This window comes from Mustelus asterias, chromosome 4 (assembly GCF_964213995.1).
Source record: "Mustelus asterias chromosome 4, sMusAst1.hap1.1, whole genome shotgun sequence".
Lineage (NCBI taxonomy): Eukaryota > Metazoa > Chordata > Chondrichthyes > Carcharhiniformes > Triakidae > Mustelus > Mustelus asterias.
Window position 1 is genome coordinate 30295685 of NC_135804.1, and position 13541 is coordinate 30309225.

At 42.0% G+C, this 13541-nt stretch overlaps 1 protein-coding gene across 1 annotated transcript in view; it reads right to left on the minus strand.

Moving 5' to 3' along the window:
• The window catches only part of jph3b (junctophilin 3b), a 150750-nt gene extending 137472 nt beyond the window's left edge, over positions 1 to 13278 (minus strand). The window contains exon 1 of the mRNA XM_078210240.1: positions 12897 to 13278. Within this exon, the coding sequence (XP_078066366.1) occupies positions 12897 to 13278 (382 nt within the window). The remainder of the gene's footprint in view (positions 1 to 12896) is intronic.
• Positions 13279 to 13541: the final 263 nt, after the last annotated feature.

The window sequence follows — 13541 nt, forward strand, 5'->3', positions numbered from 1 at the left end:
GCATTTTCAGTGCATTTAATTCCATATTAGAAATCATAGAAACCCTACAGTGCAGAAGGAGGCCATTCGGCCCATCGAGTCTGCACCGACCACAATCCCACCCAGGCCCTACCCCCACATCCCCACATATTTACCTGCAAATCCCTCTAACCTACGCATCCCAGGACACTAAGGGGCAATTTAACATGGCCAATCAACCTAACTCGCACATCTTTGGACTGTGGGAGGAAACCGGAGCACCCGGAGGAAACCCACGCAGACACGAGGAGAATGTGCAAACTCCACACAGACAGTGACCCGAGCCGGGAATCGAACCCGGGACCCTGGAGCTGTGAAGCAGCAGTGCTAACCACTGTGCTACCGTTCTTCTTATGCATTTGTTGATTTAACTCACCTGTTATCCTGTCTTATTGTAATAATCATAAATAGCATGCTCCTTCCTTGGGTAACCATGACGATGTTGCAAAAATCCAATTGGTTTATTAGTGTCTTTTGGGTGGAAAAAAAACCTACTCTCCTTGCTCAGTCTGGCCAAGAAATGATTCCCATCTCATGCTAACTTAATTTAACCACCCTCTGAAGTGGCCCAGCAAGCAACATAGTTCTACCAAACCCACAATTCAGTAGCTCAAGAAGTAGGTGCACCTCCATCTTATCAGTACGATCAGGGATGGGTAATAAATGCCATCCTTGGCAGTGATGCCCTGCATCCTGAGAATGCAGAAGAGGAAAATCCTGGATGGATTCAGTGGATGTGATGCTGTTCAATCTGATGGGATCTGGTGGCTTTAACAACAATTTTAATGCTCAATGTATTCCTCTCGGGGTATAGATTTGTCACAACTGTTCCTGAAACAAAAGGTCTGCTGATGTCCTTATAGCAAAGTTACTGGACTCTGATCAGGACCATGGTGAGCTCCCTGTCAGTCTGAAAAGTTGCCTTTGTAACTCATTCATTTTATATATTTAATCAAAATAATGTGATATCTCTGGTATCACTAATCTGCCAGTGTTCTTAACTTAGCCTTGCAAAAAAATCTAAAATGTGGAACCCACCAAAACAAGTCCTACAGCAGGGCACGGGTTAATAATATTAGTTTCTCAGCCAAATGCCATTAAACTATCAACATGCTTGTCATTCATACCCGCCGTTTTTGTTTAATTTTAAAGAGGTATTTCTCTTAGTATTTGGTTGCGTAACTCATATCAGTCGAGAAGAACAGCCATTGTGCATGTTGCTCTGCAACAAACACTCCTCCCCCCTGTCAGCCAGCCATGTAATCATAAGTGAACACTCAGTTTTGACTGCTCTGCCTTCATACCTGGAGGATACAGTGAAAATAAAGGTAATCATGGGGGAGAGAGAGAAGAAAATGAAATGATAAAACTGACTTTTATTTGACAAATTTTGATTAATGATAAACCCATGTAAAAAAAACTGATTACAACCAATATTCTTATGCATGTTGTCAAAAATCAAATCCATAATGCTGAGTTTCAGTACAATGGTACAATTCTAAGTGTTATATAATCCTCATACTGTACACAATACTTGTTGTTTTTTATAAATACCGTGGCGGCACGGTAGCACAGTGGTTAGCACTGCTGCTTTACAGCTCCAGGGTCCCGGGTTCGATTCCCGGCTCGGGTCACTGTCTGTGTGGAGTTTGCACATTCTCCTCGTGTCTGCGTGGGTTTCCTCCGGGTGCTCCGGTTTCCTCCCACAGTCCAAAGATGTGCGGGTTAGGTTGATTGGCCAGGTTAAAAATAGCCCCTTAGAGTCCTGAGATGCGTAGGTTAGAGGGATTAGTGGGTAAATATGTGGGGGTAGGGCCTGGGTGGGATTGTGGTCGGTGCAGACTCGATGGGCCGAATGGCCTCCTTCTGCACTGTAGGGTTTCTATGATTTCTATGAACAGAAAACTAGTGATTTTATTCAGTGATATGTATGTTTTCTTAAGGAGGCAGACTAGCGACAAATCTGTACTTATTGCCCAGGAAATTTAATATCAATGTGTGCTAAAATGCTGACCGGAGAATTAATAGTGGAATTTAAGGGTAGCATTAAAATAATATACATTAACTCTTTTAATCAACTCGTGGAATTGTTTGTGGTAACTTGAATAATACATTGTATGACTAAGGACAAGATTGTGTGCTATATGATGTACAACAAATGATTGATTGCATTCCCTCCATTTGATCCATCTGACTGGTTGTGATGGGTCCAGCAATACCCTCAAACCAATTGGCTTTCTTAGTACTGACAACCTCCAAACTCAGTGGGAAATTTTTTTCTAAAACTCTAAGCAGCAGTTTTGCAAGGTGACAATTGGCATGTGTGCTTGTGTGGTGAAAATCCACAATGAGTTGGTCTGTCACTGAAGCGTATAGCAATTCATTGTTATTGCTGAAAAAGGAGGCCTTGCAGCGCAGTGATAGCATGCCTATTGCTGGGCTAGAAGCTCCAGGTTGAAGTCTAACACCAGGACTTCTTGGCCACAGAAGGATCATAACATAATTCAACGGGTTGATAATCAGCAATTAGCGTGGGAATTCTTCCCCCACTATTCCCCAAAGGGTAGAAAACAGTGTGATGGTGTGAAGGCATGCCAAAAAAGAGACATTTTGTTGAAGCTTTTGGTCTTGCACTCATCAGGGCAATTCACAAGAATAGCAATTTAAGAGAAAATAATAAATTTATGCAGTTTGAGAAGAAAGTGCTGATTGGTTGACGAGTGGACTCTGATTGGTAGAGGTGTTGCCATAGAGAATGCAAGAGTTATATGAACTGTCAGTCACCATCAACTGGTGGATTCACCATTCTATGGTGAATGCGTCAACTGGTGCATGCTCCATGGCAATATTTCTACCAATCAGAATCCATTTGTCAACATATCAGCACTCACTTCTCATGCAGAATAAATGTGTTGCTTCTTCTTACATTGGTATTCTTGTAAGTTGTCCTGATGAATACAAGGCAAAAAGCTTCAACAAAATGTCTCCTTTTTTTCAGCAATACTCAAGTTTCGTACTACCAAATTCATTGTCAGATTTGTAGTGTCATGAATGTACCCTGTAAAGCCCAGCTGGAATATTGGAACATCGTTTCCCTTCAGAGTCAATTTGGGAAATTTTTACCCACATTGTGTGAAGGAAGTATCAGAAGCATTTTTAATTATTAGAATGTCAAGTTTATCTCTTTGGATAGAATACAGCTGAGCAGCTCCTTAATTTTACAAGCATTTTCCCTATGAGCTTGGTGCAATGAAATTTTAAACCTTTCATATAAATTTGTTTGCAATTTTGTTTCATCTCACACAGAGGAATCTTTATACCGCAATCTGTACAAATGTGGTCTTACAATATAGTTTTTTGTACTTGTTTTTTGTTAGTAAAATTAATAAAAGCAGAGTTTAATTGTGCAGTTGACAGTCCGGTCTGTCAGATATACATGGATTTTTTCTTTGTTTATATCAATCATACTTTCACATTGACATGTCAATATCACAACATTGGCGCAGCGAAAAATTGCCTTATATGGTACAGACAGACAAAGGGATCACAAAGCAAAGCTTGGGAAGCAGACAATGAATTATACAAGTATACATTATAATTGATTTATGTTGAGATTGTTTTTGATTTTTGAATCATTCATTCATTACATATCTTTCTAATGGATTGTGGATTTCATAAAATTGCTTTGCTACAATATTGATGATGCATAAAAAAACATGTTGTCACCATCTACAGATCGATGAGTTCATATGACTGAGTGTCTTATAATTGCACACACGTCAGTGCTGAATTGAATACTTAAAATGACCTAAATTAAGTCATTTTGGCATTATTTGAACAAGTTAAAACTTGACTTAATGCAGATCATTTTTATTAAAAAGCTTCCAAGTGATGTGTGAGGACCACCCTGTATAACACTAATAGATTGAATAAATAGATAAATGGCCCAAGTTTGATACCGGGGTGCAGATACTGTCTTTATTGTCTGGCCATTAAGTACCACTTCAGCAGAGCACAGATAGGAAATTCTGACCAAGAGGATTATGTGCCACTAAGGGATCCCTGCTTGATTTTAATTCAATTTAAATTAATTGGAAGAAAATCTGGGTGGTTTTGAAAAGGATGTTACAATTCTCCCCAACAGAATTTTCTCTCTGCATTCCACTCTGGTGATGTTCAATGTTTGGGAAATAAAGGCAAATATCTACCTCCATCAGATGATAATACTGAGATGTTGGGAGTGTTACAATGGGCTTCAGCATCCCTGGCTCTTAAAAAGTAAGAAGTTTAACAACACCAGGTTAAAGTCCAACAGGTTTATTTGGTAGCAAAAGCCACACAAGCTTTCAGAGCTCCAAGCCCCTTCTTCAGGTGAGTGGGAATTCTGTTCACAAACAGGGCATATAAAGACAGAGACTCAATTTACATGAATAATGGTTGGAATGCGAATACTTACATCTAATCAAGTCTTTAAGAAACAAAACAATGTGAGTGGAGAGAGCATCAGGACAGGCTAAAAAGATGTGTATTGTCTCCAGACAAGACAGCCGGTGAAACTCGGCAGGTCCAGGCAACTGTGGGGGTTACAGATAGTGTGACATGAACCCAATATCCCGGTTGAGGCCATCCTCGTGTGTGCGGAACTTGGCTATCAGTTTCTGATAGCCAATTCTGACCTGCCGAGTTTCATTGGCTGTCTTGTCTGGAGACAATACACATCTTTTTAGCCTGTCCTGATGCTCTCTCCACTCACATTGTTTTGTTTCTTAAAGACTTGATTAGTTGTAAGTATTCGCATTCCAACCATTATTCATGTAAATTGAGTCTCTGTCTTTATATGCCCTGTTTGTGAACAGAATTCCCATTCACCTGAAGAAGGGGCTTGGAGCTCTGAAAGCTTGTGTGGCTTTTGCTACCAAATAAACCTGTTGGACTTTAACCTGGTGTTGTTAAACTTCTTACTGTGTTTACCCCAGTCCAATGCCGGCACCTCCACATCTTAAAAAGTCAAACAGGGTTTCAGTTCTTCATTATTATCCAGTCACTTCTCCTTAAAATGCCTGTTTGCATTCGATTGACATTAGACTTCTGTCTGACGCCCATCATAGTCAAATATCCTGCAGGCACTTCCTGTTTAAGCTCAAATATGAACCATAGAACCATAAAAAAGTCGGTGCAGAAAGAGGCCATTCATCCCATTGTGTCTGCACCAGCCAAAAATGAGAAGAAAACGAAACTAGCTGCTCATTTTAATTCCGCTTTCCAGCATCTGGTTTGTAGCCTTCCAGGTTAGAGCACTTTAGAAGCAGATCCAGGTACCTTTTAAATGAGATTAGCATTTCAGCCTCAACCACCAACTTAGGCAGTGAATTCCAAATGCCCGCATGAAGTTTCAAAGAGCAAACAATGCCTCTTATACCTTTACAAAACAAGAGTTCATCTCATAATGAAATAAAGGGAGATAACTGAGTTGTTAAAAGAACTGCATGAAATGATGGTGGCCAGTTAATTAAGCATTTTTCTCATAACTATGGATTTCTTTCAGTAACCTAGTATTTGTTTTCACTGGCTGCGATTCTCCCATCCCACCGTGCTAATTTTTTACTAAGAGTTTTAACAACATCAGGTTAAAGTCCAACAGGTTTATTTGGTAGCAAATGCACTAATTTTTTAGTGCAGCGGGCAAAGAGGATCCCGCGATGGCGATTTAGGGGGTTTGCGTGAGCGTTGTGTCTCCCAGCGCCGGATTTCTGGCAGCATCTGCTCTGCGCCAGAAATCAGTGGGGAGATGCACAAACCATTTAAATGGTCATTTCAATATTATTTGAATGCGAATAGTGAGCCCAAAACTGAATTCTCCGGGTCCACTAGCGTCTCCCACCCCGCCAGAGTACTTCACTCCAGCGGGTATTGCAGTAGCTTCCCACTTTCAGGGAGCTAGCGGCCTGACTCCCCCGCTGGAGTGAAGGGGAGGCAATTGATGCCCCCGAGGGGGTTGGTGTCCCTGGGCAATGGCACCCTGGCAGTATCAGTCAGGGTGCCATTGCACTGCCCAAGGGGCAAAGTGCCAATGCCCAGGAGCACCTTGGCACTGCTCATCGGGCATTGCCAAGGAGGTGGGGCCTAGGGGTGGGGCCTAGGAGTGGGGTCTGATGGGGCAGGGCGTAGGGGGTGATCGGTGGGGTTGGGGGGTCCCGCTGTCACTCTGCAGTCGGGATCGATGGGGGAAGGAGGGAGGCCAGCAATCTGGGCAGGCTGTGGGATGAGGGGGTTAGCTAGGGGGCTGGTCAGCCTGCTGGGGGGTTGGCACTGCGGGACAGTCTGGGACTAATGGGGGGATTACTGTCGGGGGGGGGGGGGTAACTGGAGATCGCGGTGGGCTGGGAGGACGGGATTAGGGCTGGCCCGGGAATGGTCGGGGGGGCCAACAATCGGACTGTGGGGTGGGGTGGGCGGACAGCCGGCGTTGCGGGGGTCGGGAAGCTGGCCAGTAATCGGGAGGCCATCAGTGCGGGGCCACTGCTGATCTCGGCACTGACAGATCGGCACGTGCGCAGTAGCCCGCTCAGTGCACTGATTTCAGCCTCTCCAGTGGGAATAGGCCTCACCCCCTGAAATTTAATGATATTCACTCTGGTGGCCTCTGCAGTGCAGAGTGTGGGAGATTCTTCTCTGAACTCCCACTGAAAAAAATAGTGTGAATTACTCCAGTTTTCCTGTGAATTTGACACTTTTTTGGGGAGAATTCCGCCCATAGTGCCAGTCTACCAACATGGAAGTTAGGTTGGGAAGAAAGACTGCTTTAGAGGGTTGGGTCTTAGCAAAAATAAATAGGGATTTCCATGTGAAATGACGGTTTTAAAATGAATCATTACTATAAGCACTTGAAGCAATAACTTGCTCGTTGCATGTATGGTTGGTATCCATCCAGGAGTTCCTCCTCCATTAAATCTGTTGATCTTGGATGGAAGCAATACTATATTCATGACCTGGAATTTGCAGGATTTTGACAGCCAAGTGCCGATGTTTGCAGTTTTATTATCCATCTGCATTTTGCTTCACCATTGGCCACATATTCCTGGTCCTTATATTTTTTTTCTAAAGCTAGTGATGTATTGGGAGTGATCGATTCACTGACATTGAGTGCAAGTTATCCATTTCATCCCGAGCAATCTATGGAGTGAGGATGCGATCGATGTGAATATATTTCCTGATAATTTGGGGTAGAATGTACCCAAATTACACGAAGATCAGGGGATGTTCCTACAATCATCTTTGCAATTGGATATAATTTAGAAATTTCTCAGTGAATAATTGGATTTAAGTGTCATCAAAAAACAAAATAAAATAAGGCATCAACCATAATAATACATGTTTTCATTACAAGGGTAATTAAACCATTGTAAGTGAAATACTTTCATTGTTTGATCTACTTCTGCCACATTTGATTCAGAAATCAATCATACTTCTTGGACTCAGTAAACTATAACCATAGCTCTGGGTAAAATTGCCAAGTAAGAAGTTTAACAACACCAGGTTAAAGTCCAACAGGTTTATTTGGTAGCAAAAGCCACACATTCCTAACAGACCAACAGTAATCTTCTCTTTCTTCATAAATTATGGAAATTTGTATGCCCTCAAGAAAAATTTCTGCACTATTAGCAAAATTTTGAACAAAAGTCTTCAGGCAGTCCCAAACCGCCTGCACGACATTCACATCTGCTACGATTATTCTGCAAAACCTGTGATTCCCGCATATGTTGCATGCCAATACCTGTGGAATTTCTATAATAGACAGAATAATCTGATTATCTCAGCCAGTCTAAGATGGAATAGTCCATAAAGTTGTCCATAGAACTCCTTAATTATTCATGTATCAAGCACCTTGCAGTCATTTTTTTTCTCTAAAGGCACCAAAGGTGGGTGCAGAGATTGCACAAGTGCAGGTTGGGGACTGGACTGGAGCAGCAGTGACCTATATTACTTTCAACTTCTTGGACCATAAAAGTAATGTTTCACTTACGTTTGGCAGACATTTTTGGTTCCATCACCCATAGATCTGATTAGAGCAGACACAGACTCTGACCAATTTTCCTGAAATGGCAATTAGGGTCCTAGTTACAAGATAGGACCATGATTTCCCTATTTAAAGTAATCCATTGCCTGAAACCACACAGCTCCTGACCTCATTACAACCTTGGTCCAAACATAGACTAAAGAGCTGAATTCAAGAGGAGAGGTGAGAGTGACTGCCCTAAACTTCAAGGCAGTATTTGTGGTATCAAGGAGCCCTTGTAAAACTGGAATCAATGGGAATCAAGGGAGAAACTCTCCACTCGTTAGATTCATACCTAGCATAAAGGAAGATGGGTATGGCTGTTCGAGATTATCTCTGTTCCAAGACATCACTGCAGGAGTTCCCCAGGATAGTGTCCTTGGCCCAACCATCTTCCACTGCTTCATTGCTGACCTTCCCTTCTATCATAAGGTCAGAGGTGAGGATGTTCACAGATGATTGCACAATGTTTAGCACCATTCGTGACTCCTCACTGAAGCAGTCCATGTCCATACCCAGCAAGGCCTGGACAATATTCAGGCTTGGGCTGGTAAGTGGAACATTTGCGCTACACAAGTGCCAGGCATGACCATTTTCAACCAGAGAGGATCTAACCATACGCCTTTTATATTCAATGGTATTACCATCACTGAATCCCCCACTATCAATATCCTGGGGGCTACCGTTGACCAGAAACTGAATTGGACTAGCCATATAGATACTGTGGCTACCAGAACAGGTCAAAGACTAGGAATTCTGTAGCGAGTAACTCACCTCCTGACTCCCCAAAGACTATCCACCATCTACAAGGTACAAGTCAGGAGTGTGATGGTACATTCTCCACTTGCCTGGATAACTGCAACCCCAGCAACACTGACTGACACCCTATTCACAAACATTCACTCCCTCCACCACTGATGCACAGTTGCAGTAGTGTGTACCATCTACAAGACGCACTGCAGGAACTCACCAAGGCTCCTTTGACAGCACTTTAACAAATCCATAACCTCTACTACCTGGAAGGACAAGGGCAGTGGATACAAGGGAACACCATTACCTGCAAGTACCCCTCCAAACCACATATCATCCTGACTTGGAACTATATCGCTGCTCCTTCACTGTTGCTGGGGCAAAATCCTGGAATGCCCTTCTTCGCAGCACTGTGGGTGCACCAACATCAGATGGAACTGCAGTTCTTCAAGAAGGTAGCTCACTAATACAAGGAATGGGCAATAAATGCTGTCCTAGCCAGCGATGCCCACATTTCATGAATAAAAAAACTACTGGACACTCGATGGGAGGCCCCTTTCAAAAGTAAGCTGGTCATATTACAGATGTGGCGATGATTACAAATCCTATCTTGAGGCTATTTTGTCTCATTAACACCAGACAAAGGCAGTGAAAATCAATGCCCATATCTTCAAGTCAGGCTCTTAAGCACCTCTAAAACAATTCACCCAACATTACTATTTGCTTAAATTTGAACTTCAGTAATTGTTTTAAATACTCAGTAAAAGGACAGAGTTACTTGAAAAGGATTTTTTTGTAATGGATGAATTTTAAAAATCGTCACTGATGCATGTTTTAGACTATTAAAATAGGAGGAAACGTTTTGTGATAGCTACAAATATGCCTGAGAAACATGATTTTGAGAATCTGTACCTTTTAAGTGTATCATGACTTAAGCAATGAATGGCTACTGTCAGTCGGCCTAATTTTGTGTTCCATGTTCATATTTTACTGACATTACTGTTAAAGTTGACCATTTCTACATACTTTTTGCTTGGTTGTTCTTGTTTTATATTTTGTGTTTCTAGACTCTGATCGGAATACTTTTGTCAAGAAGGATTTATCATCTAATTGAAGCTACTTTGAAAAACATATATTGCAAAAAGTTGTTGAAAATAGTACATGTTTGCGAATATATGGATCATATAATAGCAGATTTTTGGAAAGAGCTTGGAGGCAAGATATTCACGGGGTACTTTGAAGTTTTTCAGTTTTATGTAAGACATTTTCTATTCCATATGTATTGTGATAGTTGCATTGATGATTGCAGCATTATGTGCAATTGACATCCATGTGGGTTTTGTGTCTTTAGTGAAATTAAGAAAATGTCCTATTCATAATATCAATAGCAACAGCAACAAATTAATTTTCCTACACAGATTCGACAGGTCAAAGTGCCTCCTTCAGAGTTGTAACCATTCCATGCTTCTATGTTAATGTTACCATGTTTGGAAACAGTTCATTTCCTTCACTGCTGCCTCACAGCGCCAGGGACCCGGGTTCAATTCCGGCCTTGGGTCACTGTCTGTGTGGAGTTTGCACATTCTCCCCGTGTCTGCATGGGTTTCCTCCGGGTGCTCCGGTTTCCTCCCACAGTCCAAAGATGAGTGGATTAGGTTGATTGGCCATGCTAAATTTATCCTAGTGTCAGGGGGATTAGCATGGTAAATATGAGGGGTTACAGGAATAGGGCCTGAGTAGGATTGTCATTGATGCAGACTTGATGGACCGAATGGCCTCCTTCTGCACTGTAGGAATTCTATGGATTCTACAATTCAGTACTTAGTAGTTCTCCTGGATTACCCCTAATAATAAGTCAGTTAGTATTCTGTTTTATAATGAAAGGGGTGTTATACCATGTAATATACTGTGCTCCTGAAGTTCAGTTATGTTTAATTACCAGTTCCTTTAAGCTACATGGTTGAATTGCTGTAAATTCTAAGGTCAATTACTGATTAATTGCTGTTGGTGAGAAAGGCCTGTAGACTGATGAATTCTTAGAAATTGCTGGCGCCAGATCAGAAGATAGCCCATAGCATGTGGGACAAAAGGCATGTGTTTGCATATTAATGTGTTCCTCCTACCTTCATACCAAAAAGGACCAGTAATCAGACTGTAAAACAACAACTTGTATTGTCGTTGCCCCTTGCCGGAATAAAACGTCCCAAGACCCTTCACAGGAATGTTCTATTGCAAAATTGGACACAGAGATGTAAGGTGATATTAGGGCAGATGGCCAAAAACCTGGTCCAAGAGTTTGGACCAGACGTGTAAAAGTCATTTTGTCTTCCTCTCCCTGCAACACAAAACCTACAGTGTGGCGGGTGGAAGAGTGATTCCAGAAATGAGGGGAAACAGCTACAACAACTTAACATTAATTCAAGTTGACATATTTTACTGCAAGCTGGCTGCAGCGAACACTAAAGGACGTTTTATCAATTTTTGCATGTCTATATGAAAGCAAGTATTGTGTTCATTTTGATGCAGGTTCTCCGCAATTCGGGTTAAGATGACATTGCTTTCCCTGTGCAATGTCTGCTGCAGGAATTAGATAATTTATGAATTCTCCGACATCCTTCTGGTTACATTCGATTTTGTTTTCATCGAATCAACTTCCGCTCCCATTCTGCTTTCTGTAATTTGGAACCATTGGGTTCTGTAATCGGAGCAATCTAATAAAGCCTTGTTTATGGCTGCTTATAAATTAATGTTTTATCATACATTCATCAGAAGAGAAAGTTACTTTTGGCATCCTTATTTTTTCTGTTCCCACCCCTATCTGTGTCATTATCTCAGTAATTCCGTGCTTTATTAGTCTATTTTATCAGCTCCTTTATTGTCCTTGTATAGACTGGCCATTTCCCATTTTCTGCATGTTTCACACAGATATTTGGTGACACAGTAACTTTACTATGACCACCGCCATGGGGCTAAAGTCCTCGTACCACCTTATTCCACAGGGAGTTGAAGCACATGTAACCAATTGCTTCACGACTCCTTGGGATACAAGATCCACACTCACAACAGCATTAGGAAATGTTTCAAAAACGCATTTTATTCCACGATGCGGAAAATGCATCGTACGATTGCCGAGGCAACAATCCGAGTTTAGGTGAATAAATCGAAACCTTTAAATGCAATAATTCCACGGTTTCTGCAGAGTCAGCAGCCCCGCGTCTTAACTTGAAATCTTTGCCTAGTCATCACTAGCCTATCACGATGCCTTGGCGTTTACCTCAGACTGCCTTCTCTTCCTGCCTGGAGCCCAGTTACAATATTCATGGTTACCCTCCCTTTGGGGGTTTCTGTGCTTACCCGATTTAGTAGTTGCTTTCTGCCCTTTCAAAATTATGTTTTCAGTGATGTTGGTTTTGTGGTTCTGTGGAAAGCCAAGCATTCATTCACATCTGGTACTGCAGATAAATAATGTTAGTGTAGTAGTATTTTGGGATGATCAGGTTCTTGCAATGCACCCCATGTTCTCTTGACAAGAACATATCCTTCATTTTATTTATTTGTGCGGCTTTCTAAAAAAGCATCACCTTTATTGCAATCTTCTTTGGGTTTTGCCAAGTTTTTTTTAGAAATGGATGATGGATGCACAAACTAACAAGCATGGCTCCCCCTGCCTCAGCTGCACTTTTTAAAAAAAACTATATTGGGAATGTTGATCTTCGTTTTTAGTTTTAGATCTCTTGATCTTGCACCGATTCGGTCTCCATTATTTTTGGGTAGTTAACATTGTGGTTTTCCTTTTTGAACTGGACCTGAAATTGAGTTCTCCATTTTCACAAGCCATTCACACTCACCGATCCGGAAACCTCACACCTCTTATTGCAATTTAGCATTTCGAAGAGAAGAGGTTTCAGAATTTATTACAAATCTGTAGGTTAGGTGCGTCAAACGCCTCCAATCATCAACTTTTTGGCTCAGCAAAAAAAATACTGCTTTATTACTTTAACCATATCTCTCTCCTACAACCTTTTCATTTCGATGTGTTTATTAGGACACCGGTTAAGTTTTCTTCTCTTACCTCCATCTCTGTAGGTCTCTGTTCCGTATCCATCTTGTAACCCATTGTTCCAGGTTCCCTCGTACTTGGCTCCACTGCCAGTGCTTTCCCGAACCCCGTATCGTCCTTTGAAACCATGGCACCATTCGCCTTTGTAGACCCACTTTCCCTTGCTCTCCACTCCGATGCCATGCCTCTTTCCTTGAGCCCATGTCCCCTGGTAGGTATTGCCACTTGGCCAGGTGTACACTCCCACCACCTCGAAGCCATGGCTCCAAGAGCCCGCGTACTCTCCTTGGCCCTTTGGGCCGGTGCAGATGCCATGTCCGTGAGCCTTGCCATCTTCCCAACCTCCACAATACGACCCTCCATCGTCAAAATCGAACCTGCCACCCCTGGACATGCATGAAATGAGGATCACAATTCAGAGCAAGAAGGCGCCTGGACAATCAAAGTAGCCGGGCAACAAATAAAAAAAAAACAAACAAGAAAGAAGAAACACGAGCAACGCCTTCAACAAAGATGATGGGTCCACCAAAAATGAACCAACAGTCGGTTACTACAAAATTCCAGTCATCTGGGATTCGACCGCCTGCGATAATTATTCAAAAATGATGGCATATTTATAATGAAATCTTCTAAAGAAAGGGCGAGATTCAGTTGGTT